At 43.1% G+C, this 27,736-nt stretch overlaps 1 protein-coding gene across 1 annotated transcript in view; it reads left to right on the top strand.

The window, feature by feature from the left end:
- The window catches only part of LOC115149923 (lysine-specific demethylase phf2), a 57,298-nt gene that overhangs the window by 12,040 nt on the left and 17,522 nt on the right, over nucleotides 1-27,736 (top strand). The window contains exons 2-6 of the mRNA XM_029692724.1: nucleotides 7,570-7,655; nucleotides 8,742-8,853; nucleotides 17,772-17,932; nucleotides 21,110-21,251; nucleotides 24,137-24,323. Of these exons, the coding sequence (XP_029548584.1) occupies nucleotides 7,570-7,655; nucleotides 8,742-8,853; nucleotides 17,772-17,932; nucleotides 21,110-21,251; nucleotides 24,137-24,323 (688 nt within the window). The remainder of the gene's footprint in view (nucleotides 1-7,569; nucleotides 7,656-8,741; nucleotides 8,854-17,771; nucleotides 17,933-21,109; nucleotides 21,252-24,136; nucleotides 24,324-27,736) is intronic.

Genomic DNA, 27,736 nt, shown 5'->3' with positions numbered 1-27,736 from the left:
GTATGGTCCCAGCCCTAGTGAAAACAATGAATCCTACTTATTTTGATGACTTGTCCTTTGTTTGGAGCCGATTTCTCCATCGGTCAGAGCCCCGGGAGGCCCCCGATATAAACTCCTGCCACCTGAGTAACCCTGGTCAGATAACCAACCCCTTCATTGAATGGGGCTCCATTATTTCATCGAATTACGGCCGTTTTGAGACTGAATAGTCCTAGCTATACGTATTGACCAACTGGTTTACATGCCCTGCCGAAGGACACGGTCATGGGGTGAGTATACTGGCAGCTAGACCACAGACTGCTGGTTATGTCTGTTTTGATCATCATTAACTTCATAATCGCTAGCATAGCTGACGTTAGCTAGCTACCTAACTAACTAGCTTGCTGGCTAGCTACCTAACTAGCTTGCTGGCTAGCTACCTAACTAGCTTGCTGGCTAGCCAGCTACCTAACTAGCTTGCTGGCTAGCTACCTAACTAGCTTGCTGGCTGGCTAGCTACTAACTAGCTTGCTGGCTAGCTAGCTACCTAACTAGCTTTCTGGCTAGCTAGCTACCTAACTAGCTAGCTGGCTGGCTAGCTACCTAACTACCTAGCTTGCTGGCTAGCTACCTAACTAGCTTGCTGGCTAGCTACCTAACTAGCTTGCTGGCTAGCTACCTAACTAGCTTGCTGGCTAGCTACCAAACTAGCTAGCTAGCTACCTAACTAGCTTGCTGGCTACCTAACTACCTAACTAGCTTGCTGGCTAGCTACCTAACTAGCTTGCTGGCTGGCTAGCTACCTAACTAGCTTGCTGGCTGGCTAGCTACCTAACTAGCTTGCTGGCTGGCTAGCTACCTAACTAGCTTGCTGGCTAGCTAGCTACCTAACTAGCTTGCTGTGTGGCTGGCTACCTAACTAGCTTGCTGGCTGGCTAGCTAGCTAGCTACCTAACTAGCTTGCTGGCTAGCTACCTAGCTTGCTGGCTAGCTACCTACCTACCTAACTAGCTTGCTGGCTAGCTACCTAACTAGCTTGCTGGCTAGCTACCTAACAAGCTTGCTGGCTAGCTACCTAACTAGCTTGCTGGCTGGCTAGCTAGCTACCTAACTAGCTTGCTGGCTAGCTAGCTACCTAACTAGCTTGCTGGCTGGCTAGCTACCTAACTAGCTTGCTGGCTGGCTAGCTACCTAACTAGCTTGCTGGCTAAGAGGCTCTAATCAGCATCATGCAGACATACCATCACTGTGAGCATTCCTATGAATGGAACAGTCAGACACATTTTGGCAAGTATCCGGCCAGAGGCTGTCAGAGGCGGCAGCTTTCACAGGCTCATTTGTACAAATACAGAAGGTAACCCACTGATACATTTGTCCAGGGTATAACCTAGCCTGGTGGAACCAGCCTGATCACCATATAATGTCCAGGGTATAACCTAGCCTGGTAGAACCAGCCTGATCACCATATAATGTCCAGGGTATAACCTAGCCTGGTAGAACCAGCCTGATCACCATATAATGTCCAGGGTATAACCCAAGCCTGGCGGAACCAGCCAGATCACCATATAATGTCCAGGATATAACCTAGCCTGGTATAACCAGCCTGATCACCATATAATGTCCAGGGTATAACCTGGCCTGGTGGAACCAGCCTGATCACCATATAATGTCCAGGGTATAACCTAGCCTAGTGGAACCAGCCTGATCACCATATAATGTCCAGGTTATAACCTAGCCTGGTGGAACCAGCCTGATCACCATATAATGTCCAGGGTATAACCTAGCCTAGTGGAACCAGCCTGATCACCATATAATGTCCAGGGTATAACCTAGCCTGGTGGAACCAGCCTGATCACCATATAATGTCCAGGGTATAACCTAGCCTGGCGGAACCAGCCTGATCACTGTGTTCACCATATCATGTCTAGGGTATAACCAGCCTGATCACTGTGTTCACCATTCTATATCATTTGATATTTTAATGAAGTGAAATGGAAAGGCTAATGTATTGATCAGGCTGGTTCCACCAGGCTAATCATAACCACCATTGATAATGTAATCAGTACTCCGTGTGTGAGAGACCGACCAGTATATTTGATAGAGGGGCCAGGAGTTGATCTACGCTGCTATGCCAAAAGACCTCACCTCTTGTCTGTTCTCCAATGGGGAAAACAAAATTAGGTGGGTTTAGTTTAACCTGTTCAAATTTCAACACAGTACCTGTTTGTGTGTCAGATATGACCTGTCCTAACTGCCATTGGTAATAGAACAGGGACTGTGTGTCAGATATGACCTGTCCTAACTGCCATTGGTAATAGAACAGGGACTGTGTGTCAGATATGACCTGTCCTAACTGCCATTGTTCACATAAACATTTATGGAGCCAGAACATGGAGACTTAATGTGAGGAAGTCCAGACTGACAGACAGGCTAGATACTGATGTCTCTGAATGGACAGAGACCAGACACTCTGACAGACAGGCTAGATACTGATGTCTCTGAATGGACAGAGACCAGGCACTCTGACAGACAGGCTAGATACTGATGTCTCTGAATGGACAGAGACCAGACACTCTGACAGGCTAGATACTGATGTCTCTGAATGGACAGAGACCAGACACTCTGACAGACAGGCTAGATACTGATGTCTCTGAATGGACAGAGACCAGACACTCTGACAGACAGGCTAGATACTGATGTCTCTGAATGGACAGAGACCAGACACTCTGACAGACAGGCTAGATACTGATGTCTCTGAATGGACAGAGACCAGACACTCTGACAGGCTAGATACTGATGTCTCTGAATGGACAGAGACCAGACACTCTGACAGACAGGCTAGATACTGATGTCTCTGAATGGACAGAGACCAGACACTCTGACAGACAGGCTAGATACTGATGTCTCTGAATGGACAGAGACCAGACACTCTGACAGACAGGCTAGATACTGATGTCTCTGAATGGACAGAGACCAGGCACTCTGACAGACAGGCTAGATACTGATGTCTCTGAATGGACAGAGACCAGGCACTCTGACAGACAGGCTAGATACTGATGTCTCTGAATGGACAGAGACCTGGCATTCTGACAGGCTAGAAACTGATGTCTCTGAATGGACAGAGACCAGGCACTCTGACAGACAGGCTAGATACTGATGTCTCTGAATGGACAGAGACCAGGCACTCTGACAGACAGGCTAGATACTGATGTCTCTGAATGGACAGAGACCAGACACTCTGACAGGCTAGATACTGATGTCTCTGAATGGACAGAGACCAGGCACTCTGACAGACAGGCTAGATACTGATGTCTCTGAATGGACAGAGACCAGACACTCTGACAGACAGGCTAGATACTGATGTCTCTGAATGGACAGAGACCAGGCACTCTGACAGACAGGCTAGATACTGATGTCTCTGAATGGACAGAGACCAGGCACTCTGACAGACAGGCTAGATACTGATGTCTCTGAATGGACAGAGACCAGGCACTCTGACAGACAGGCTAGATACTGATGTCTCTGAATGGACAGAGACCAGGCACTCTGACAGACAGGCTAGATACTGATGTCTCTGAATGGACAGAGACCAGGCACTCTGACAGACAGGCTAGATACTGATGTCTCTGAATGGACAGAGACCTGGCATTCTGACAGGCTAGAAACTGATGTCTCTGAATGGACAGAGACCAGGCACTCTGACAGACAGGCTAGATACTGATGTCTCTGAATGGACAGAGACCTGGTACTCAGCATTAAAATGTTACTAGACACAACTTTTACTTGTGTTGTCTTTTTTTAATTATTGAATGGTATTACCCTAAATTCCGGACTATAAGGTGCTACTTTTTTCCCAGGCTTTGAACCTCGCGGCTTAAACAATGACGCGGCTAATATATGAATTTTCCCGCTTTCAATTTTTTTTTCTCCAAAAAACACATTCTGTGACGTGTTCAGTTTTTTGGCGTCATGAAGCTTTCATTAGACCAATGAAATTGCCGAACGGGTTAAGGTCAAACAACTTTTTTGTTTACTGTTTAGATTAAATCGAGCGCTCTCAAACTTCGCATCATTCTGATTATGGTAGTCATTTTGTCACCCTCATCATGGCAAAGACACGGAGAAATGCATATGATGCAGCTTTCAAGTTGAAGGCGATTGATCTGGCTGTTGGAAAAGGAAATAGAGCTGCTGCACGGGAGCTTGGTCTTAATGAGTCGATGATAAGACGTTGGAAACAGCAGCATGAGGAATTGACTCATTGCAAAAAGACAGCTAAAGCTTACTGCTATTGTTTTATTTTTTATTACAAGCCGTGTTTCGTTAAAGCCTATTTATTCTTGTTACAAGCCGTGTTTCGTTAAAGCCTATTTATTTTTGTTACAAGCCGTGTTTCGTTAAAGCCTATTTATTTTTGTTACAAGCCGTGTTTCGTTAAAGCCTATTTATTTTTGTTACAAGCCGTGTTTCGTTAAAGCCTATTTATTTTTGTTACAAGCCGTGTTTCGTTAAAGCCTATTTATTTTTGTTACAAGCCGTGTTTCGTTAAAGCCTATTTATTTTTGTTACAAGCCGTGTTTCGTTAAAGCCTATTTATTTTTGTTACAAGCCGTGTTTCGTTAAAGACTATTTATTTTTGTTACAAGCCGTGTTTCGTTAAAGACTATTTATTTTTGTTACAAGCCGTGTTTCGTTAAAGCCTATTTATTTTTGTTACAAGCCGTGTTTCGTTAAAGACTATTTATTTTTGTTACAAGCCGTGTTTCGTTAAAGACTATTTATTTTTGTTACAAGCCGTGTTTCGTTAAAGCCTATTTATTTTTGTTACAAGCCGTGTTTCGTTAAAGCCTGTGTAAAGTTAATTTGTTTCAATGTACCGGTAGGCACCTGCGGCTTATAGACATGTGCGGCTTATTTATGTTCGAAAAATATATATATTTAAATTCAGTGGGTGCGCCTTATATTCAGGTGCGCTTAATAGTCCGGAAATTACGATAGTCAATATGGAGAGGGAGATCAGGGAAGGACACCACAAAGGAAGGTATGACCACTCTGACATGTTACCATGGTAACCCCATTATCACCAGACAGGAAGGCATGACCACTCTGACATGTTACCATGGTAACCCCATTATCACCAGACAGGAAGGCATGACCACTCTGACATGTTACCATGGTAACCCCATTATCACCAGACAGGAAGGCATGACCACTCTGACATGTTACCATGGTAACCCCATTACCACCAGTCAGGAAGGCATGACCACTCTGACATGTTACCATGGTTTTGCCGTTATCACCAGACAGTATCTGTATCGGTTAGGAATGAACGATGAAAGGTGCACATTGTTATATTAATAGAGCAGTGCTTCTATGGTATTAGAGTGTCTTCAGAAAGTAGACTTTTCCCACATTTTATTGTTACAGCCTGCATTTAAAATGGGTTGAATTTAGTTTTTTTGTCCCTGGCCTACACACAATTCCACTTTCACATTATGGGGTATTGTGTTTTTAGAAATCTTTACAAATTCATAGAAAATGAAAAGCTGAAATGTCTTGAGTCAATAAGTATTCAACCCCTGTGTTATGTCAAGCCTGAATAAGTTCAGGAGTTAAAATGTACTAACAAGTCACATAATAAGTTGCATGGACTCCCTCTGTGTTCAATAATAGTGTTTAACATGATTTTTGAATGACTACCTCATCTCTGTTCCCCACACATACAATTATCTGTAAGGTTCCTCAGTCAAGCAGTGAATTTCAAACACAGATTCACCCACAAAGACCAGGGAGGTTTTCCAATGCCTCGCAAAGAAGGGCACCTATTGGTAGATGGGTTAAAATAAAAAGCAGACATTGAATATCCCTTTGAGCATGGTGAAGTTATTAATTACACTGGATGGTTTATCAATACACACAATCACTACAAAGATACAGGTGTCCTTCCTAACTTAGTTGCCGGAGAGGAAGGAAACTGCTCAGGGATTTCACCATGAGGCCAATGGTGACTTTAAAACAGAGTTTAATGGTTGTGGTAGGAGAAAACTGAGGATGGATCAACAACATTGTAGTTACTCCACAATTCTAACCTAAATGACAGAGTGAAAAGATGGAAGCCTGTACAGAATACAAATATTCCAAAACATTAATCCTGTTTGCAATAAGACACTAAAGTAAAACGACATAAAATAGGGCCAAGAAGTGAACTTTATGTTCTGAATACAAAGCGTTATGTTTGGGGCAAACACAACACATCACCGAGTACCACTCTTCATATTTTCATGCATGGCGGTGGCTGTTATGGGTATGCTTGTCATCGGCAAGGGCTAGGGAGTTGTTTAGGATAAAAAGAAATGGAATGGAGCTAAGCACAGGCAAAATCCTAGAGGAAACCCTGGTTCAGTCTGCTTTCCAACAGACACCGGGAGACAAATGCACCTTTCAGCAGGACAATAACCTAAAACATAAAGCCAAATATAGACTGGAGTTGCTTACCAAGAAGACTGTGAATGTCCCTGAGTGGAATAGTTACAGTTTTGACTTATATCGTCTTGAAAATCTATGGTAAGACTTAAATATATTTCTGTATTTCATTTTCACAATTTTCTAAAATCATGTTTTCACTTTGTCATTATGGGTATTGTGTTTAAATTGAGGGGGAAAACTGTTTTAATTTAAGGCTGTAACACAACAAAATGTGTAATAAGTCAAGGGGTATGAATACTTTCTGAAGGCTCTGTTATGTAAATGGTTTATTCTACATGGGCCTGCGTTTGAATGTTAGCACAACACTTAGTTTAGAATATCGAAATAAATTCAGCAATTGCGTTCTTCTCATATTATTCTGTAAGCTACGGACCTTTTCAAAGCTTCCTCCGACGTCTCACCATATATCTGCCTTTAGTTATTGAACTTGAACCTGCAGGAGGTTTGTTTGTTGTGATTTGAGTGGGAGGGTGAAAGGTCCTGACAGAGGGGCGTGTCTTGGTGGTGGCGAGGACACACCCAAGAAACACCCACATCAAACCACACCCCCAAGACAACTCGAGTTTGGCTTCTGTCATGGCCGCCAGCATTTCTTGAGGAGCAAGCCAATGTATTTCTGTCTGTTGTTTCAGCTGTGTTATATAGCCAATGTATTTCCCTGTGTTTCAGCTGTGTTATATTGCCAATGTATTTCTGTCTGTTGTTTCAGCTGTGTTATATAGCCAATGTATTTCCCTGTGTGTTTCAGCTGTGTTATATAGCCAATGTATTTCTCTGTGTGTTTCAGCTGTGTTGTATTATATAGCCAATGTATTTCCCTGTGTGTTTCAGCTGTGTTATATAGCCAATGTATTTCCCTGTGTGTTTCAGCTGTGTTATATAGCCAATGTATTTCCCTGTGTGTTTCAGCTGTGTTATATAGCCAATGTATTTCCCTGTGTGTTTCAGCTGTGTTATATAGCCAATGTATTTCCCTGTGTGTTTCAGCTGTGTTATATAGCCTATGTATTTCCCTGTGTGTTTCAGCTGTGTTATATAGCCTATGTATTTCTATGTGTCTTTCAGCTGTATTATATAGCCAATGTATTTCTCTGTCTGTTCCAGCTGTGTTGGTGTGGATGAGGATGAGGCTCCAGACATTGACATCTACCACTGTCCCAACTGTGAGAAGACCGATGGAAAATCCACCAGTAGGTCTTTCTGTCCGTCTCTCTGGCGTACCTACTGCAGTCCTCCAGGCTGACACTACACAGGGCTTCATTAATTAGTGTAGCCAATAAGACAAGAGAGGTTCAGGATGTCTTTCCCCATTCAGGTCTGTTTGGTTCAAACCACTAACCCTGTGGTGTCTAGTCAATAGGACCCCTAACCCTGTGGTGTCTAGTCAATAGGACCCCTAACCCTGTGGTGTCTAGTCAATAGGACCCCTAACCCTGTGGTGTCTAGTTAATAGGACCCCTAACTCTGTGGTGTCTAGTCAATAGGACCTCTAACCCTGTGGTGTCTAGTCAATAGGACCCCTAACCCTGTGGTGTCTAGTCAATAGGACCCCTAACCCTGTGGTGTCTAGTCAATAGGACCTCTAACCCTGTGGTGTCTAGTCAATAGGACCCCTAACCCTGTGGTGTCTAGTCAATAGGACCCCTAACCCTGTGGTGTCTAGTCAATAGGACCTCTAACCCTGGGGTGTCTAGTCAATAGGACCCCTAACCCTGTGGTGTCTAGTCAATAGGACCCCTAACCCTGTGGTGTCTAGTCAATAGGACCCCTAACCCTGTGGTGTCTAGTCAATAGGACCCTAACCCTGTGGTGTCTAGTCAATAGGACCCCTAACCCTGTGGTGTCTAGTCAATAGGACCCCTAACCCTGTGGTGTCTAGTCAATAGGACCCCTAACCCTGTGGTGTCTAGTCAATAGGACCTCTAACCCTGTGGTGTCTAGTCAATAGGACCTCTAACCCTGTGGTGTCTAGTCAATAGGACCTCTAACCCTGTGGTGTCTAGTCAATAGGACCTCTAACCCTGTGGTGTCTAGTCAATAGGACCCCTAACCCTGTGGTGTCTAGTCAATAGGACCTCTAACCCTGTGGTGTCTAGTCAATAGGACCCCTAACCCTGTGGTGTCTAGTCAATAGGACCCCTAACCCTGTGGTGTCTAGTCAATAGGGCCCTTATGGTGATATTATTTTACTGGTGACTCACAGTACATATATTATGTTGTTGTTCCTAATGGTGTTGTTTGTGTTTATGTGTGTTAATATTTTGGTTTTCTTTTAGTGAAAAACAAGAAAAGGAATAAACACGACACGGGACAGAGAGGAGACATCAAAGCTGTTCAGAACGGCAGTCAGGTGTTCATCAAGGAGCTACGCAGTCGCACCTTCCCCAGGTAAACAACTGTCAGACAGGATAATCAGACTGGACTAGTACATCTCAGACAGGATAATCAGACTGTACTAATACATCTCAGACAGGATAATCAGACTGGACTAGTACATCTCAGACAGGATAATCAGACTGTACTAATACATCTTAGAAAGGTAATCAGACTGTACTAATACATCTCAGACAGGATAATCAGACTGTGCTAATACATCTCAGACAGGATAATCAGACTGTGCTAATACATCTCAGACAGGATAATCAGACTGTACTAATACATCTCAGACAGGATAATCAGACTGTACTAATACATCTCAGACAGGATAATCAGACTGTACTAATACGTCTCAGACAGGATAATCAGACTGTACTAATACGTCTCAGACAGGATAATCAGACTGTACTAATACGTCTCAGACAGGATAATCAGACTGTACTAATACATCTCAGACAGGATAATCAGACTGTACTAATACATCTCAGACAGGATAATCAGACTGTACTAATATATCTCAGACAGGATAATCAGACTGTACTAATACATCTCAAACAGGATAATCAGACTGTACTAATACATCTCAGACAGGATAATCAGACTGTACTAATACATCTCAGAAAAGTAATCAGACAGTACTAATACAGCTCAGACAGGATAATCAGACTGTACTAATACAGCTCAGACAGGATAATCAGACTGTACTAATACAGCTCAGACAGGATAATCAGACTGTACTAATACAGCTCAGACAGGATAATCAGACTGTACTAATACATCTCAGAAAGGTAATCAGACTGGACTAATACATCACAGACAGGATAATCAGACTGTACTAATACATCTCAGACAGGATAATCAGACTGTACTAATACATCCCAGTCGGCCAGTCTCAACTGTGGCTGATTGAACAGGACTTGGTTGTTCTAGTGTGGTCATTATAGACGGGTGCAGTGGTGATTTTAGAATGTATATCTTGGTGGGGCAAATAAAAACATATATTTTTTTTAAGCTGCATTCCAGCAAACCCAAAACACAACACTAAACAATACGTTAATTGCACTATAACGGTGACAAACGATGCCCACAAACTGTTAGGGCCTACATAAAGCTGTCTCAACAGCAGAGTCCCAACACCTTACCACTGCTGCACCTGGTTATCAGCGGAGCCTTGTCTGGCAGAGAAACAGTTCATTCAGCCTCATTTACTGGCTTTTAAGAAAACATAGCTGATATGGCTGACTTGCTTAAACAAATGTGATTTCTAATGACAATTGTACAAACTTTTTGTATTAGGGGACGACAACCGGATAAGAGGCAATCCATAATTTCGATTAAGACATTAATGAGCGAGCTAGGACGGACCTAGTCAATATATCTATTTGTTTTGCACTTTTGAAATGTACAGAGACAGAATTCAGATTATGGGCTGTTCTTTACAGTATTCTCCCTCTACACCAAGTCAGAACCGGAGGATAAATAAAGGGGGCATGAAAGCTCTTACAATATTCAATGATTACATTTCTCTAAAACAGGTTAAAGGCTACATGTGCACCACAAAGTCAGAACAGTAGGGGGAATTAAGAGGTGAAAATAGATCAAATTATTAGGGTGAGGCACATGGGCTACTAGCAGCTTACTACACAACATACACTTAGTATTACTTTCTTAGCTACAGTATACATATCTCCCTGGAATATTACATCATTTATGCAGCAGCAGACAATACATTTTTGGACTCATCTTGTTTTGCTGTGTTCACTTGTCATCAAAGTCTGACATTCTCTGGATTTAGGGTGCTTTCAAGACAACTGGGAACTCGGGAAAAAACGAGGTTGAATCATGATGTCAATGATCTTCAGGTCGGAGCTCTAGAAAGAGGCCCAATCAGCCAGATCTCACAGCCCATGGATAGGTCAATCTGGTGTCGACTGCGAAGTCGATGACGTGGCACACAACCATTGGTCAATTCAATGCGATGTAGTCGGCCTGGAATGCAACCTGTATGGTTAAACTCTATGGAAGAGTTTCCTGGACCCAGGTTTAATCTGTTACTTCACTGACCCTTTTAGACTGAGGTTTAGTGAGCTTGCCCAGTGACGCGAGCCTACCGGAAGAGATAAATACCTTCTATAACATTAGCGCAGTGACTAGAAAGTCTATGGGTATCTGCTAGCATGCTAGTAGTTACCCATAGACATGAGCTGTGTTCAAATACTCATACTAACATAATGTATGCTGCGTAATAATGTATACTACATACTGTAAGTACATTTTAATTAACAAATGGTCTCCTTTCTGTTGAGCGTACTAGTGCTTTGCCTGTCTACTGGAAGTTGATGCCGTTGCAATGCAACCTCTTGCTAGCTTGTTAGCATAATAAACGACTAGCTAGACATTTTACGATTTCTGGTGTGTTCGTAAATTCAATCTGGTGTGCCGGAGTGAGTGCGCCCTCTGTCCGTTCGTAAATCCAGACCGTTGTCAGATTGTCCGTTCGTAAATCCAGAGCGTTGTCAGATTGTCCGTTCGTAAATCCAGAGCGTTGTCAGATTGCCCGTTCGTAAATCCAGAGCGTTGTCAGATTGTCCGTTCGTAAATCCAGAGCGTTGTCAGATTGTCCGTTCGTAAAACCAGAGCGTTGTCAGATTGTCCGTTCGTAAATCCAGAGCGTTGTCAGATTGTCCGTTCGTAAATCCAGAGCGTTGTCAGATTGTCCGTTCGTAAATTCAGAGCGTTTTTGCCCTCGGAGTGTTCAGAGCGCACACTGGACGCTCTGGAGGAGTAGGGTTGATCTGAGTGTCCTGACAACGGCAGTCAAGCGCCCAAGCTAACGTTGGCTAACATTGGCTAGCTACTGACACATAATGAGAGAACACCTCACTCTGACCATTTTACTCCCCCTAGCAGAGCTGGTTAGGCTGTTTTCATGTTATCCAGAGTGTTGGTGACTGTAACTGTGCTACTTAGCAAAATGTTCTGCCGCTGCTTTTTTTGCCAACGTTTACAAACACCGGCCATATTCAACGGGTATTGAGCAGTTGTAAATTCATAAATTCATCAGTTATTCTTCGCTCTGAGAGTGCTCTGAAATCGGAGTTGATAGCCAGAATGAACAATGTCTATTGAGAACGCACAACGACTATACCACTTAGCTAAGAACGACGTGGATAATCAAGTCAGTAAACGTTGGGTAGTTAGTTAGACAGCAGATAGTTAATATACTGCCTGGCAAGTTTGATGTATTTACTAGCCAACTAATGTTAGGTAGCTAGCTAACATACCCAGTACATACAGCTGTAATGATATGCTGTGTGGTTCATAAGGACAGCGTAGCTAGCTAACATACCGGTCCATACTGCTGTAATGATATGCTGTGTGGTTCATAAGGACAGCGTAGCTAACATACCGGTCCATACTGCTGTAATGATATGCTATGAGGTTCATAAGGACAGCGTAGCTAGCTAGCATACCGGTCCATACTGCTGTAATGATATGCTATGTGGTTCATAAGGACAGCGTAGCTAGCTAACATACCGGTCCATACTGCTGTAATGATATGCTATGTGGTTCATAAGGACAGCGTAGCTAGCATACCGGTCCATACTGCTGTAATGATATGCTATGTGGTTCATAAGGACAGCGTAGCTAGCTAACATACCGGTCCATACTGCTGTAATGATATGCTATGTGGTTCATAAGGACAGCGTAGCTAGCTAACATACCGGTCCATACTGCTGTAATGCTGTGTGGTTCATAAGGACAGCGTAGCTAACATACCGGTCCATACTGCTGTAATGATATGCTATGAGGTTCATAAGGACAGCGTAGCTAGCTAACATACCGGTCCATACTGCTGTAATGATATGCTATGTGGTTCATAAGGACAGCGTAGCTAGCTAACATACCGGTCCATACTGCTGTAATGATATGCTATGTGGTTCATAAGGACAGCGTAGCTAGCTAACATACCGGTCCATACTGCTGTAATGATATGCTATGTGGTTAGTAAGGACAGCGTAGCTAGCTAACATACCGGTACATACTGCTGTAATGCTATGTGGTTTGTAAGGACAGCGTAGACAACAAATTGTCAGCCAACATAACGTGTAACGTAACTTATTTGAAAAGTCATTACTGTATTACATTGCTCAACAGTTTCATAACATTTGTCATAATTAGTTAAAGTATTGAATTTGTATCCGCTCTCATTGGACTACGGCTGCATATTTTCTGCCTTTTTCTTTTGTAAACGTGAAGCCACAGCCATTTTTAGAAGAATTTGCATTACGGGCCCTAAAAGTACGGAAATAGTGTCCACTGCTTGTATACTTCGTATTTTGGCTAATTTAGTACGACATCCGGGATCTTTTGGCATCTAACTATATCCATACTATAACCAATAAGCATAATATACACTAAATTTACTTCACAAATCGTATGGTTATTGCGGTTAGTATGAGTATTAGAACACAGCTTTAGTCATCGCGCTAATGCTAGTTAGCATCGGTTCGGGAAACTACCTCTAACTTCCTTCATACTGGACACAAAGACATAACAATGGTATCCACGACTTCATCTGACTCTGGGTCAGTAGATTTAAAAAAACATATTTTATTTATATTTTATTATTATTATTATTATTTTATTTTTTACCTTTATTTAGCTGGGCATGTCAGTTAAGAATAAACTCTTATTTTCAATGATGGCCTAGGAACAGTGGGTTAACTGCCTTGTTCAGTGGCAGAACGACAGATTTTTACCTTGTCAGTCCAACGCTCTAACTACTTGGCTACCTGCTGCCAAAAGATAAAGGGCCCCATCTGACTCTGGGTCAGTAGATAAAGGACCTCATCTGACTCTGGGTCAGTAGATAAAGGGCCTCATCTGACTCTGGGTCAGTAGATAAAGGGCCTCATCTGACTCTGGGTCAGTAGATAAAGGGCCTCATCTGACTCTGGGTCAGTAGATAAAGGACCTCATCTGACTCTGGGTCAGTAGATAAAGAGCCTCATCTGACTCTGGGTCAGTATATAAAGGACCTCATCTGACTCTGGGTCAGTATATAAAGGACCTCATCTGACTCTGGGTCAGAAGATAAAGGAGATCATCTGACTCTGGGTCAGTAGATAAAGGGCCTCATCTGACTCTGGGTCAGTAGATAAAGGGCCTCATCTGACTCTGGGTCAGTATATAAAGGACCTCATCTGACTCTGGGTCAGTATATAAAGGACCTCATCTGACTCTGGGTCAGTAGATAAAGGGCTTCATCTGACTCTGGGTCAGTAGATAAAGGACCTCATCTGACTCTGGGTCAGTAGATAAAGGACCTCATCTGACTCTGGGTCAGTAGATAAAGAGCTTCATCTGACTCTGGGTCAGTAGATAAAGGGCCTCATCTGACTCTGGGTCAGTAGATAAAGGAGTTAATCTGACTCTGGGTCAGTGGATAAAGGGCCTCATTGCCAAATCCCAAAGTATCCCTTTAACAGTAACAAGGCTTCAGGGCCAGATGGATTACCAGGATGTGTACTCGGAGCATGCGCTGACCAGCTGGCAAGTGTCTTCACTGACATTTTCAACCTGTCTCTGACCCAGTCTGTAAATACCTTCATGTTTCAAGCAGACCACCATAGTCCCTGAGCCCAAGAACAATAAGGTAACCTGCCTAAATGACTACCGACCCGTAGCACTCACGTCTGTAGCCATGAAGTGCTTTGAAAGGCTGGTCATGGCTCACATCAACACCATCATGCCAGAAACCCTAGACCCACTCCAATTCGCGTACTGCCCCAACAAATCCACATGTGGCACAATCTATATTGCACTCCACACTGCCCTTTCCCATTTGGACAAGAGGAACATCTGTGTGAGAATGCTGTTCACCACAGTCCTCTCAAAGCTTGTCACTAAGCTAATGACCCTGGGACTGAACACCTCCCTCTGCAACTGGATCCTGAACTTCATGACGGGCTGCCTCCAGGTGCTGACCCCTTAACACGGGGGCCCCTCAGGGGTGCGTGCTTAGTCCCCTCCTGCGCTCCCTGTTCACCCACGACTGCGTGGCCCGAGCACGACTCCAACGTCATTAATGTCATTAAGTTTTCCGGTGAAACGACTACGGTAGGCCTGATCACCAACGACGATGGTACAGCCTATAGGGAGGAGGTCAGAGACCTGGCATTGTGGCGCTAGGACAGCAACCTGTCCTACAACGTCAGCAAGACAAAGGAGCTGAGGCGGTGTCAAAGACTCCAGCCACCCCAAGTCATATACTTTTTTCCCCACACGGAAAGTCTGGAACCAACATTACCCTTGAACAGCTTCTACCCCCAAGCCATAAGACTGCTTAGTAGTTAATAACTAAATAAAGTAAACCAAAAATAACTACCCGGGACTGTCTGCATTGGATTTTTTGGACTCATCGTGTACAGTGCTGCTACTGTTCTCTAAGTGTTACTTTACCACTACCTATATGTACATCAATTACCTCGTACCCCCTGCACATCCACTCGGTACTGGTACCCCCTGCACATCCACTCGGTACTGGTACCCCCTGCACATCCACTCGGTACTGGTACCCCCTGCACATCCACCCCGTACTGGTACCCCCTGCACATCCACTCGGTACTGGTACCCTGTGTATATATCCAAGTTATTGTTACTCATTGTGTATTTATTATTACGTTTCTATAATTTCTCTATTTTGTCTCTCTGTATTGTCGGGAAGGACCTGTAAGCGTTTCACTGTTAGTCTACACCGTTTGTTTATGAAGCATGTGACCAATTCAATTTGATGTGAATTGACTGTTATTTCGTCAGCTCTGAGGACGAGGGGTATGAATACTTCCTGAAGGCGCTGTAATGTAATCTATGTCTTACAGCTCTGAGGACGAGGGGTATGAATACTTCCTGAAGGCGCTGTAATGTAATCTATGTCTTACAGCTCTGAGGACGAGGGGTATGAATACTTCCTGAAGGCTCCGTAATGTAATCTATGTCTTACAGCTCTGAGGACGAGGGGTATGAATACTTCCTGAAGGCACCGTAATGTAATCTATGTCTTACAGCTCTGAGGACGAGGGGTATGAATACTTCCTGAAGGTGCTGTAATGTAATCTATGTCTTACAGCTCTGAGGACGAGGGCTATGAATACTTCCTGAAGGCGCTGTAATGTAATCTATGTCTTACAGCTCTGAGGACGAGGGGTATGAATACTTCCTGAAGGCACCGTAATGTAATCTATATCTTACAGCTCTGAGGACGAGGGGTATGAATACTTCCTGAAGGCGCTGTAATGTAATCTGTGTCTTACAGCTCTGAGGACGAGGGGTATGAATACTTCCTGAAGGCGCCGTAATGTAATCTATGTCTTACAGCTCTGAGGACGAGGGGTATGAATACTTCCTGAAGGCGCCGTAATGTAATCTATGTCTTACAGCTCTGAGGACGAGGGGTATGAATACTTCCTGAAGGCGCCGTAATGTAATCTATGTCTTACAGCTCTGAGGACGAGGGGTATGAATACTTCCTGAAGGCGCCGTAATGTAATCTATGTCTTACAGCTCTGAGGACGAGGGGTATGAATACTTCCTGAAGGCGCCGTAATGTAATCTATGTCTTACAGCTCTGAGGACGAGGGGTATGAATACTTCCTGAAGGCGCCGTAATGTAATCTATGTCTTACAGCTCTGAGGACGAGGGGTATGAATACTTCCTGAAGGCGCCGTAATGTAATCTATGTCTTACAGCTCTGAGGACGAGGGGTATGAATACTTCCTGAAGGCGCCGTAATGTAATCTATGTCTTACAGCTCTGAGGACGAGGGGTATGAATACTTCCTGAAGGCACCGTAATGTAATCTATGTCTTACAGCTCTGAGGACGAGGGGTATGAATACTTCCTGAAGGCGCCGTAATGTAATCTATGTCTTACAGCTCTGAGGACGAGGGGTATGAATACTTCCTGAAGGCGCCGTAATGTAATCTATGTCTTACAGCTCTGAGGACGAGGGGTATGAATACTTCCTGAAGGCGCCGTAATGTAATCTATGTCTTACAGCTCTGAGGACGAGGGGTATGAATACTTCCTGAAGGCGCCGTAATGTAATCTATGTCTTACAGCTCTGAGGACGAGGGGTATGAATACTTCCTGAAGGCGCCGTAATGTAATCTATGTTTTACAGCTCTGAGGACGAGGGCTATGAATACTTCCTGAAGGCGCCGTAATGTAATCTATGTCTTACAGCTCTGAGGACGAGGGGTATGAATACTTCCTGAAGGCGCCGTAATGTAATCTATGTCTTACAGCTCTGAGGACGAGGGGTATGAATACTTCCTGAAGGCGCCGTAATGTAATCTATGTCTTACAGCTCTGAGGACGAGGGCTATGAATACTTCCTGAAGGCGCCGTAATGTAATCTATGTCTTACAGCTCTGAGGACGAGGGGTATGAATACTTCCTGAAGGCACCTGTAATGTAATCTGTGTCTTACAGCTCTGAGGACGAGGGGTATGAATACTTCCTGAAGGCACCTGTAATGTAATCTATGTCTTACAGCTCTGAGGACGAGGGGTATGAATACTTCCTGAAGGCGCTGTAATGTAATCTATGTCTTACAGCTCTGAGGACGAGGGGTATGAATACTTCCTGAAGGCGCTGTAATGTAATCTATGTCTTACAGCTCTGAGGACGAGGGGTATGAATACTTCCTGAAGGCGCTGTAATGTAATCTATGTCTTACAGCTCTGAGGACGAGGGGTATGAATACTTCCTGAAGGCGCTGTAATGTAATCTATGTCTTACAGCTCTGAGGACGAGGGGTATGAATACTTCCTGAAGGCGCTGTAATGTAATCTGTTTTACAGCTCTGAGGACGAGGGGTATGAATACTTCCTGAAGGCGCTGTAATGTAATCTATGTCTTACAGCTCTGAGGACGTTGTGGTGAAGCTGAATGGCAGCCAGCTGACTGTGGACTACCTGGAAGAGGTTGGTTTTAACGAGCCCATCCTGGTTCTGAAGAAGGACGGTCTGGGGATGTCCATGCCCGCTCCTACCTTCTACATCAATGATGTGGAGAAACATGTTGGTATGTATAGTCCTGTCTCTGTCTACTGCTCTAACTACAGTGAGCTCCAAGAGTATTGGGACAGTGAAATGTGTTCTGTTGTTTTGGCTCTGAACTTCAGCACTTTGGATTTCAAATTACATTTTACATTTTAGTCATTTAGCAGACGCTCTAATCCAGAGCGATTTACAGTAGTGAATGCATACATTTTTCATAAAAACATTTTTTTCTCGTACTGGTCCCCCGTGGGAAACGAACCCACAAACCTGGCGTTGCAAACACCATGCTCTACCAACTGAGCCACACGGGAAATTATACAATGACTGAGGTTAAAGTGCAGACTGTAATTTGAGGGTAATTTGATCCATATCAGGTGAATCGTTTAGAAAGTACAGCACTATTTGTACATTGTCCCCAAAAGTATTGGGATAAATTCACTTACACTATACAGTGCTTTCGGAAAGTATTCAGACCCTTTCCCACATGTTGTTACGTTACAGCCTTATTCTAAAATGGATTAAATAAAATGTTTTTCATCTTTCTACACACAATACCCCAATAGGCAGGTAGCCTAGTGGTTAGAGTGGAGGGGCGGCAGGTAGCCTAGTGGTTAGAGTGGAGGGGCGGCAGGTAGCCTAGTGGTTAGAGTGGAGGGGCGGCAGGTAGCCTAGTGGTTAGAGTGGAGGGGAGGCAGGTAGCCTAGTGGTTAGAGTGGAGGGGAGGCAGGTAGCCTAGTGGTTAGAGTGTAGGGGCGGCAGGTAGCCTAGTGGTTAGAGTGTAGGGGCGGCAGGTAGCCTAGTGGTTAGAGTGGAGGGGTGGCAGGTAGCCTAGTGGTTAGAGTGGAGGGGCGGCAGGTAGCCTAATGGTTAGAGTGGAGGGGTGGCAGGTAGCCTAGTGGTTAGAGTGGAGGGGCGGCAGGTAGCCTAGTGGTTAGAGTGGAGGGGCGGCAGGTAGCCTAGTGGTTAGAGTGTAGGGGCGGCAGGTAGCCTAGTGGTTAGAGTGGAGGGGCGGCAGGTACAGGTAGCCTAGTGGTTAGAGCGTTGGACTAGTAACCGAAAGGTTGCTGAATCGAATCCCTGAGCTGACAGGTTAAAAATCTGTCGTTCTGCCCCTGAACAAGGCAGTTAACCCACTGTTCCTAGGCTGTCATTTGTAAAATAAGAATTTGTTCTTAGCTGACTTACCTAGTTAAATAAAGGTTACATCAGACCCCCAAGACATGCTAACCTCTCCCCATTACAATAACAGGGGCGTTTAGCATTTTATATCAAACCCCCAAGACATGCTAACCTCTCACCATTACAATAACAAGGGAGGTTAGCATTTTATATCATACCCCCAAGACATGCTAACCTCTCCCCATTACAATAACAGGGGCGTTTAGCATTTTATATCAAACCCCCAAGACATGCTAACCTCTCACCATTACAATAACAGGGGAGGTTAGCATTTTATATCATACCCCCAAGACATGCTAACCTCTCACCATTACAATAACAGGGAGGTTAGCATTTTATATCATACCCCCAAGACATGCTAACCTCTCCCCATTACAATAACAGGGGAGGTTAGCATTTTATATCATACCCCCAAGACATGCTAACCTCTCCCCATTACAATAACAGGGGAGGTTAGCATTTTATATCATACCCCCAAGACATGCTAACCTCGCACCATTACAATAACAGGGGAGGTTAGCATTTTATATCATACCCCCAAGACATGCTAACCTCGCACCATTACAATAACAGGGGAGGTTAGCATTTTATATCATACCCCCAAGACATGCTAACCTCTCCCCATTACAATAACAGGGGAGGTTAGCATTTTATATCATACCCCCAAGACATGCTAACCTCTCACCATTACAATAACAGGGGAGGTTAGCATTTTATATCATACCCCCAAGACATGCTAACCTCTCACCATTACAATAACAGGGGAGGTTAGCATTTTATATCATACCCCCAAGACATGCTAACCTCTCACCATTACAATAACAGGGGAGGTTAGCATTTTATATTATACCCCCAAGACATGCTAATCTCTCACCATTACAATAACAGGGGAGGTTAGCATTTTATATCATACCCCCAAGACATGCTAACCTCTCACCATTACAATAACAGGGGAGGTTAGCATTTTATATTATACCCCCAAGACATGCTAATCTCTCACCATTACAATAACAGGGGAGGTTAGCATTTTATATTATACCCCCAAGACATGCTAATCTCTCACCATTACAATAACAGGGGAGGTTAGCATTTTGGGGAGGGGGTTATGATATTTATGCCTCTTTCTCACTCATCATTATTCAGGATTCATTCGGTTCGTGTCTCTGTCTGTAACCAGCACTTCTAGTATTGTTTTTGATCTCACAGATTCTTTCTCGTCTATTGTGTTATATAGAGTATTTTTCAAATGTATTGTATTATGAACTAGTTCATTTTGTTTCAGTTGATATTTCATTTCACTAAGTATGTTTTTTTTGTTTTTTTTGTTTTAATCCATCATTTTTCAGTCATAAAGTAAACGTTTCCAACAGTATTTATTATATGTATGACTACGCTGTACTATCCGGGAACCACAAGAGGGAGCTATTGCCTGCTGTTTAGAACTAGAGCTCATCCTGCCACACTGCACCAGTTCTGCCACAGACAGAACAATGAGATATTTCACCAGATGTATAAATGTGAAGCGTCTGCTTGTCGTTTCCACTCACTACCAAATATGGTAGTGAGAGGAAGCCCAGTGGCGGGCAGTGGGAGAATGGAAGGAGATGGATTTTTTTTTGGTGACATTCTGCACATTTTCTCATCGATTAAACATTTTGATCTGAATAAAGTTTTCTGTTCCCAAAACTAGAATTTGTTATGAACAGATATGACTAAGTTTAGTAGACTTTGTCCTTTGCCAAAGTTTAAGTAAATTGCGTTGTTTAGGAGGAGTTCATAGTCGGTTTTACTTATTGCACACAGGCACTTCACAGAGGAGGCATTCCCTAAAGGAAATATGCAGATGCACGCTAGAATGAGGCAATAGGATCTCGCTAGCTTGTACTTTTGCTCCACCTCCTTGCTTCATCGGCCCCACTATGACTCATGTTTTAAAATGGAATTCATAATGAATGTCATCTTTTAATCTAATGCATATTTAAATGTTGTCATTGACCCCTTCGTTGTGTATGTGTTGCAGGTCCAGACGTAGGTGTGGATGTGATAGATGTGACCAAGCAGAAAGACAGTAAAATGAAGCTGAAGGATTTTGTAGATTACTACTACAGCACCAGCAGGAAGAAAGTATTAAACGTTATCAACCTCGAATTCTCTGACACACGGTAAACACAGCTTTGTCTAATTCACGTACATTTTTATCATCAGCATGTTAATTATACTTTAAATATGTACTATTTATGTTTTTTTTTATTTAATTCAATTATTTATTTAACCTTTATTTAACCAGATTAGTCTTGTTGAGATAAAAATCTAATTTCAAGATAGACCTAAAAGGTGATTTATTTTTGTTGAATGCTACCTTTTTATCCCAGTAGCTAACTGTCTGTCTGTCTGTCTATCCCAGTAGTTAACTGTCTGTCTGTCCCATTAGCTAACTGTCTGTCTGTCTGTCTGTCTGTCTGTCTGTCTGTCTGTCTGTCTGTCTGTCTGTCTGTCTGTCTGTCTGTCTGTCTATCCCAGTAGCTAACTGTCTGTCTGTCTATCCCAGTAGCTAACTGTCTGTCTGTCTGTCCCAGTAGCTAACTGTCTGTCTGTCTGTCTATCCCAGTAGCTAACTGTCTGTCTATCCCAGTAGCTAACCGTCTGTCTGTCTATCCCAGTAGCTAACCGTCTGTCTGTCTATCCCAGTAGCTAACTGTCTGTCTGTCTGTCTATCCCAGTAGCTAACTGTCTGTCCCAGTAGCTAACTGTCTGTCTATCCCAGTAGCTAACTGTCTGTCTATCCCAGTAGCTAACTGTCTATCTATCCCAGTAGCTAACTGTCTATCTATCCCAGTAGCTAACTGTCTGTCTGTCTATCCCAGTAGCTAACTGTGTGTCTGTCTATCCCAGTAGCTAACTGTCTGTCTGTCTATCCCAGTAGCTAACTGTCTGTCTGTCTATCCCAGTAGCTAACTGTCTGTCTGTCTGTCCCAGTAGCGGTCTGTCTGTCTATCCCAGTAGCTAACTGTCTGTCTGTCTATCCCAGTAGCTAACTGTCTGTCTGTCTATCCATGTAGCTAACTGTCTGTCTGTCTATCCCAGTAGCTAACTGTCTGTCTGTCTATCCCAGTAGCTAACTGTCTGTCTGTCTGTCCCAGTAGCTAACTGTCTGTCTATCCCAGTAGCTAACTGTCTGTCTGTCTGTCCCAGTAGCTAACTGTCTGTCTGTCTATCCCAGTAGCTAACTGTCTGTCTGTCTGTCCCAGTAGCTAACTGTCTGTCTGTCTGTCCCAGTAGCTAACTGTCTGTCTGTCTGTCCCAGTAGCTAACTGTCTGTCTGTCTATCCCAGTAGCTAACTGTCTGTCTGTCTATCCCAGTAGCTAACTGTCTGTCTGTCTGTCCCAGTAGCTAACTGTCTGTCTGTCTGTCCCAGTAGCTAACTGTCTGTCTGTCTGTCCCAGTAGCTAACTGTCTGTCTATCCCAGTAGCTAACTGTCTGTCTGTCCCAGTAGCTAACTGTCTGTCTGTCTGTCCCAGTAGCTAACTGTCTGTCTATCTATCCCAGCAGCTAACTGTCTGTCTATCCCAGTAGCTAACTGTCTGTCTATCCCAGTAGCTAACTGTCTGTCTATCCCAGTAGCTAACTGTCTGTCTATCCCAGTAGCTAACTGTCTGTCTGTCTGTCCCAGTAGCTAACTGTCTGTCTATCCCAGTAGCTAACTGTCTGTCTGTCTGTCCCAGTAGCTAACTGTCTGTCTGTCTATCCCAGTAGCTAACTGTCTGTCTGTCTATCCCAGTAGCTAACTGTCTGTCTGTCCCAGTAGCTAACTGTCTGTCTGTCTATCCCAGTAGCTAACTGTCTGTCTGTCTATCCCAGTAGCTAACTGTCTGTCTGTTTATCCCAGTAGCTAACTGTCTGTCTGTCCCAGTAGCTAACTGTATTGTAGTCTTTGGAATGGACAGTATAGTGGACAGTCCTCAGATCTGTTTATATAATATTATGTCTCTGTCTCTCAGGATGGACAGCATAGTGGACAGTCCTCAGATCTGTTTATATAATATTATGTCTCTGTCTCTCAGGATGGACAGTATAGTGGACAGTCCTCAGATCTGTTTATATAACATTATGTCTCTGTCTCTCAGGATGGACAGTATAGTGGACAGTCCTCAGATCTGTTTATATAATATTATGTCTCTGTCTCTCAGGATGGACAGTATAGTGGACAGTCCTCAGATCTGTTTATATAATATTATGTCTCTGTCTCTCAGGATGGACAGTATAGTGGACAGTCCTCAGATCTGTTTATATAATATTATGTCTCTGTCTCTCAGGATGGACAGCATAGTGGACAGTCCTCAGATCTGTTTATATAATATTATGTCTCTGTCTCTCAGGATGGACAGTATAGTGGACAGTCCTCAGATCTGTTTATATAACATTATGTCTCTGTCTCTCAGGATGGACAGTATAGTGGACAGTCCTCAGATCTGTTTATATAATATTATGTCTCTGTCTCTCAGGATGGACAGTATAGTGGACAGTCCTCAGATCTGTTTATATAATATTATGTCTCTGTCTCTCAGGATGGACAGTATAGTGGACAGTCCTCAGATCTGTTTATATAACATTATGTCTCTGTCTCTCAGGATGGACAGTATAGTGGACAGTCCTCAGATCTGTTTATATAATATTATGTCTCTGTCTCTCAGGATGGACAGTATAGTGGACAGTCCTCAGATCTGTTTATATAATATTATGTCTCTGTCTCTCAGGATGGACAGTATAGTGGACAGTCCTCAGATCTGTTTATATAACATTATGTCTCTGTCTCTCAGGATGGACAGTATAGTGGAGAATCCTCAGATCTGTTTATATAATATTATGTCTCTGTCTCTCAGGATGGACAGTATAGTGGACAGTCCTCAGATCTGTTTATATAATATTATGTCTCTGTCTCTCAGGATGGACAGTCCTCAGATCTGTTTATATAACATTATGTCTCTGTCTCTCAGGATGGACAGTCCTCAGATCTGTTTATATAATATTATGTCTCTGTCTCTCAGGATGGACAGTATAGTGGAGAGTCCTCAGATTGTGCGGAGGTTGTCATGGGTAGAGAACTACTGGCCAGACGACGCTCTCCTGGGGAAACCCAAAGTCACTAAGTACTGTCTGGTCGGCGTTAAAGACAGCTACACGGACTTCCACATCGAGTGTGGAGGTGCTTCCGTGTGGTACCACGTCCTCAAGGTAGGACCGGGTTAATAACCTTATTTATCCAGGTAGGACCGGGTTAATAACCTTATTTATCCAGGTAGGACCCGGTTAATAACCTTATTTATCCAGGTAGGACCCGGTTAATAACCTTATTTATCCAGGTAGGACCGGTTAATAACCTTATTTATCCAGGTAGGTTGATCAAGGTAGGACCCGGTTAATAAGCTTATTTATCCAGGTAGGACCCGGTTAATAACCTTATTTATCAAGGTAGGACCCGGTTAATAACCTTATTTATCAAGGTAGGACCCGGTTAATAACCTTATTTATCCAGGTAGGACCTGGTTAATAACCTTATTTATCCAGGTAGAACCTGGTTAATAACCTTATTCATCCAGGTAGGTTGATCAAGGTAGGACCCGGTTAATAACCTTATTAATCCAGGTAACCCCTGGTTAATAACCCTATCATCCAGGTAGGACCCGGTTAATAACCTTATTTATCCAGGTAGGACCCGGTTAATAACCTTATTTATCCAGGTAGGACCCGGTTAATAACCTTATTTATCCAGGTAGGACCCGGTTAATAACCTTATTTATCCAGGTAGGACCCGGTTAATAACCTTATTTATCCAGGTAGGACCTGGTTAATAACCTTATTTATTCAGGTACCCCGGTTAATAACCTTATTTATCAAGGTAGGACCCGGTTAATAACCTTATTCATCCAGGTAGGACCCGGTTAATAACCTTATTTATCCAGGTAGGACCCGGTTAATAACCCTATTATCCAGGTAGGACCCGGTTAATAACCTTATTTATCCAGGTAGGACCCGGTTAATAACCTTAATTATCCAGGTAGGTTAATCAAGGTAGGACCCGGTTAATAACCTTATTTTTCCAGGTAGGACCCGGTTAATAACCTTATTATCCAGGTAGGACCCGGTTAATAACCTTATTTATCCAGGTAGGACCCGGTTAATAACCTTATTTATCCAGGTAGGACCCGGTTAATAACCTTATTATCCAGGTAGGACCCGGTTAATAACCTTATTTATCCAGGTAGGACCTGGTTAATAACCTTATTTATCCAGGTAGGACCCGGTTAATAACCTTATTTATCCAGGTAGGACCCGGTTAATAACCTTATTTATCCAGGTAGGACCCGGTTAATAACCTTATTTATCCAGGTAGGACCCGGTTAATAACCTTATTTATCCAGGTAGGACCCGGTTAATAACCTTATTTATCCAGGTAGGACCCGGTTAATAACCTTATTTATCCAGGTAGGACCCGGTTAATAACCTTATTTATCCAGGTAGGTTGATCAAGGTAGGACCCGGTTAATAAGCTTATTTATCCAGGTAGGACCTGGTTAATAACCTTATTTATTCAGGTACCCCGGTTAATAACCTTATTTATCAAGGTAGGACCCGGTTAATAACCTTATTTATCCAGGTAGGACCCGGTTAATAACCTTATTTATCAAGGTAGGACCCGGTTAATAACCCTATTATCCAGGTAGGACCCGGTTAATAACCTTATTTATCCAGGTAGGACCCGGTTAATAACCTTAATTATCCAGGTAGGTTAATCAAGGTAGGACCCGGTTAATAACCTTATTTTTCCAGGTAGGACCCGGTTAATAACCTTATTTTTCCAGGTAGGACCCGGTTAATAACCTTATTATCCAGGTAGGACCCGGTTAATAACCTTATTTATCCAGGTAGGACCCGGTTAATAACCTTATTAATCCAGGTAACCCCTGGTTAATAACCCTATCATCCAGGTAGGACCCGGTTAATAACCTTATTTATCCAGGTAGGACCCGGTTAATAACCTTATTTATCCAGGTAGGACCCGGTTAATAACCTTATTTATCCAGGTAGGACCCGGTTAATAACCTTATTTATCCAGGTAGGACCTGGTTAATAACCTTATTTATTCAGGTACCCCGGTTAATAACCTTATTTATCAAGGTAGGACCCGGTTAATAACCTTATTCATCCAGGTAGGACCCGGTTAATAACCTTATTTATCCAGGTAGGACCCGGTTAATAACCCTATTATCCAGGTAGGACCCGGTTAATAACCTTATTTATCCAGGTAGGACCCGGTTAATAACCTTAATTATCCAGGTAGGTTAATCAAGGTAGGACCCGGTTAATAACCTTATTTTTCCAGGTAGGACCCGGTTAATAACCTTATTATCCAGGTAGGACCCGGTTAATAACCTTATTTATCCAGGTAGGACCCGGTTAATAACCTTATTTATCCAGGTAGGACCCGGTTAATAACCTTATTATCCAGGTAGGACCCGGTTAATAACCTTATTTATCCAGGTAGGACCTGGTTAATAACCTTATTTATCCAGGTAGGACCCGGTTAATAACCTTATTTATCCAGGTAGGACCCGGTTAATAACCTTATTTATCCAGGTAGGACCCGGTTAATAACCTTATTTATCCAGGTAGGACCAGTTAATAACCTTATTTATCCAGGTAGGACCCGGTTAATAACCTTATTTATCCAGGTAGGACCCGGTTAATAACCTTATTTATCCAGGTAGGTTGATCAAGGTAGGACCCGGTTAATAAGCTTATTTATCCAGGTAGGACCTGGTTAATAACCTTATTTATTCAGGTACCCCGGTTAATAACCTTATTTATCAAGGTAGGACCCGGTTAATAACCTTATTCATCCAGGTAGGACCCGGTTAATAACCTTATTAATCCAGGTAGGACCCGGTTAATAACCTTATTTATCAAGGTAGGACCCGGTTAATAACCCTATTATCCAGGTAGGACCCGGTTAATAACCTTATTTATCCAGGTAGGACCCGGTTAATAACCTTAATTATCCAGGTAGGTTAATCAAGGTAGGACCCGGTTAATAACCTTATTTTTCCAGGTAGGACCCGGTTAATAACCTTATTTTTCCAGGTAGGACCCGGTTAATAACCTTATTATCCAGGTAGGACCCGGTTAATAACCTTATTTATCCAGGTAGGACCCGGTTAATAACCTTATTTATCCAGGTAGGACCCGGTTAATAACCTTATTTATCCAGGTAGGACCCGGTTAATAACCTTATTTTTCCAGGTAGGACCCGGTTAATAACCTTATTATCCAGGTAGGACCCGGTTAATAACCTTATTTATCCAGGTAGGACCCGGTTAATAACCTTATTTATCCAGGTAGGACCCGGTTAATAACCTTATTTATCCAGGTAGGACCCGGTTAATAACCTTATTTATCCAGGTAGGTCTATGAAGGTAGGACCCGGTTAATAACCTTATTTATCCAGGTAGGACCTGGTTAATAACCTTATTATCCAGGTAGGACCCGGTTAATAACCTTATTTATCCAGGTAGGACCCGGTTAATAACCTTATTTATCCAGGTAGGACCCGGTTAATAACCTTATTTAAGTGCACTACTTTAGACCAG

This window comes from Salmo trutta, chromosome 16, assembly GCF_901001165.1.
Source record: "Salmo trutta chromosome 16, fSalTru1.1, whole genome shotgun sequence".
Taxonomy (NCBI): domain Eukaryota; kingdom Metazoa; phylum Chordata; class Actinopteri; order Salmoniformes; family Salmonidae; genus Salmo; species Salmo trutta.
This window is presented reverse-complemented; position numbering and strand designations above follow the sequence as displayed.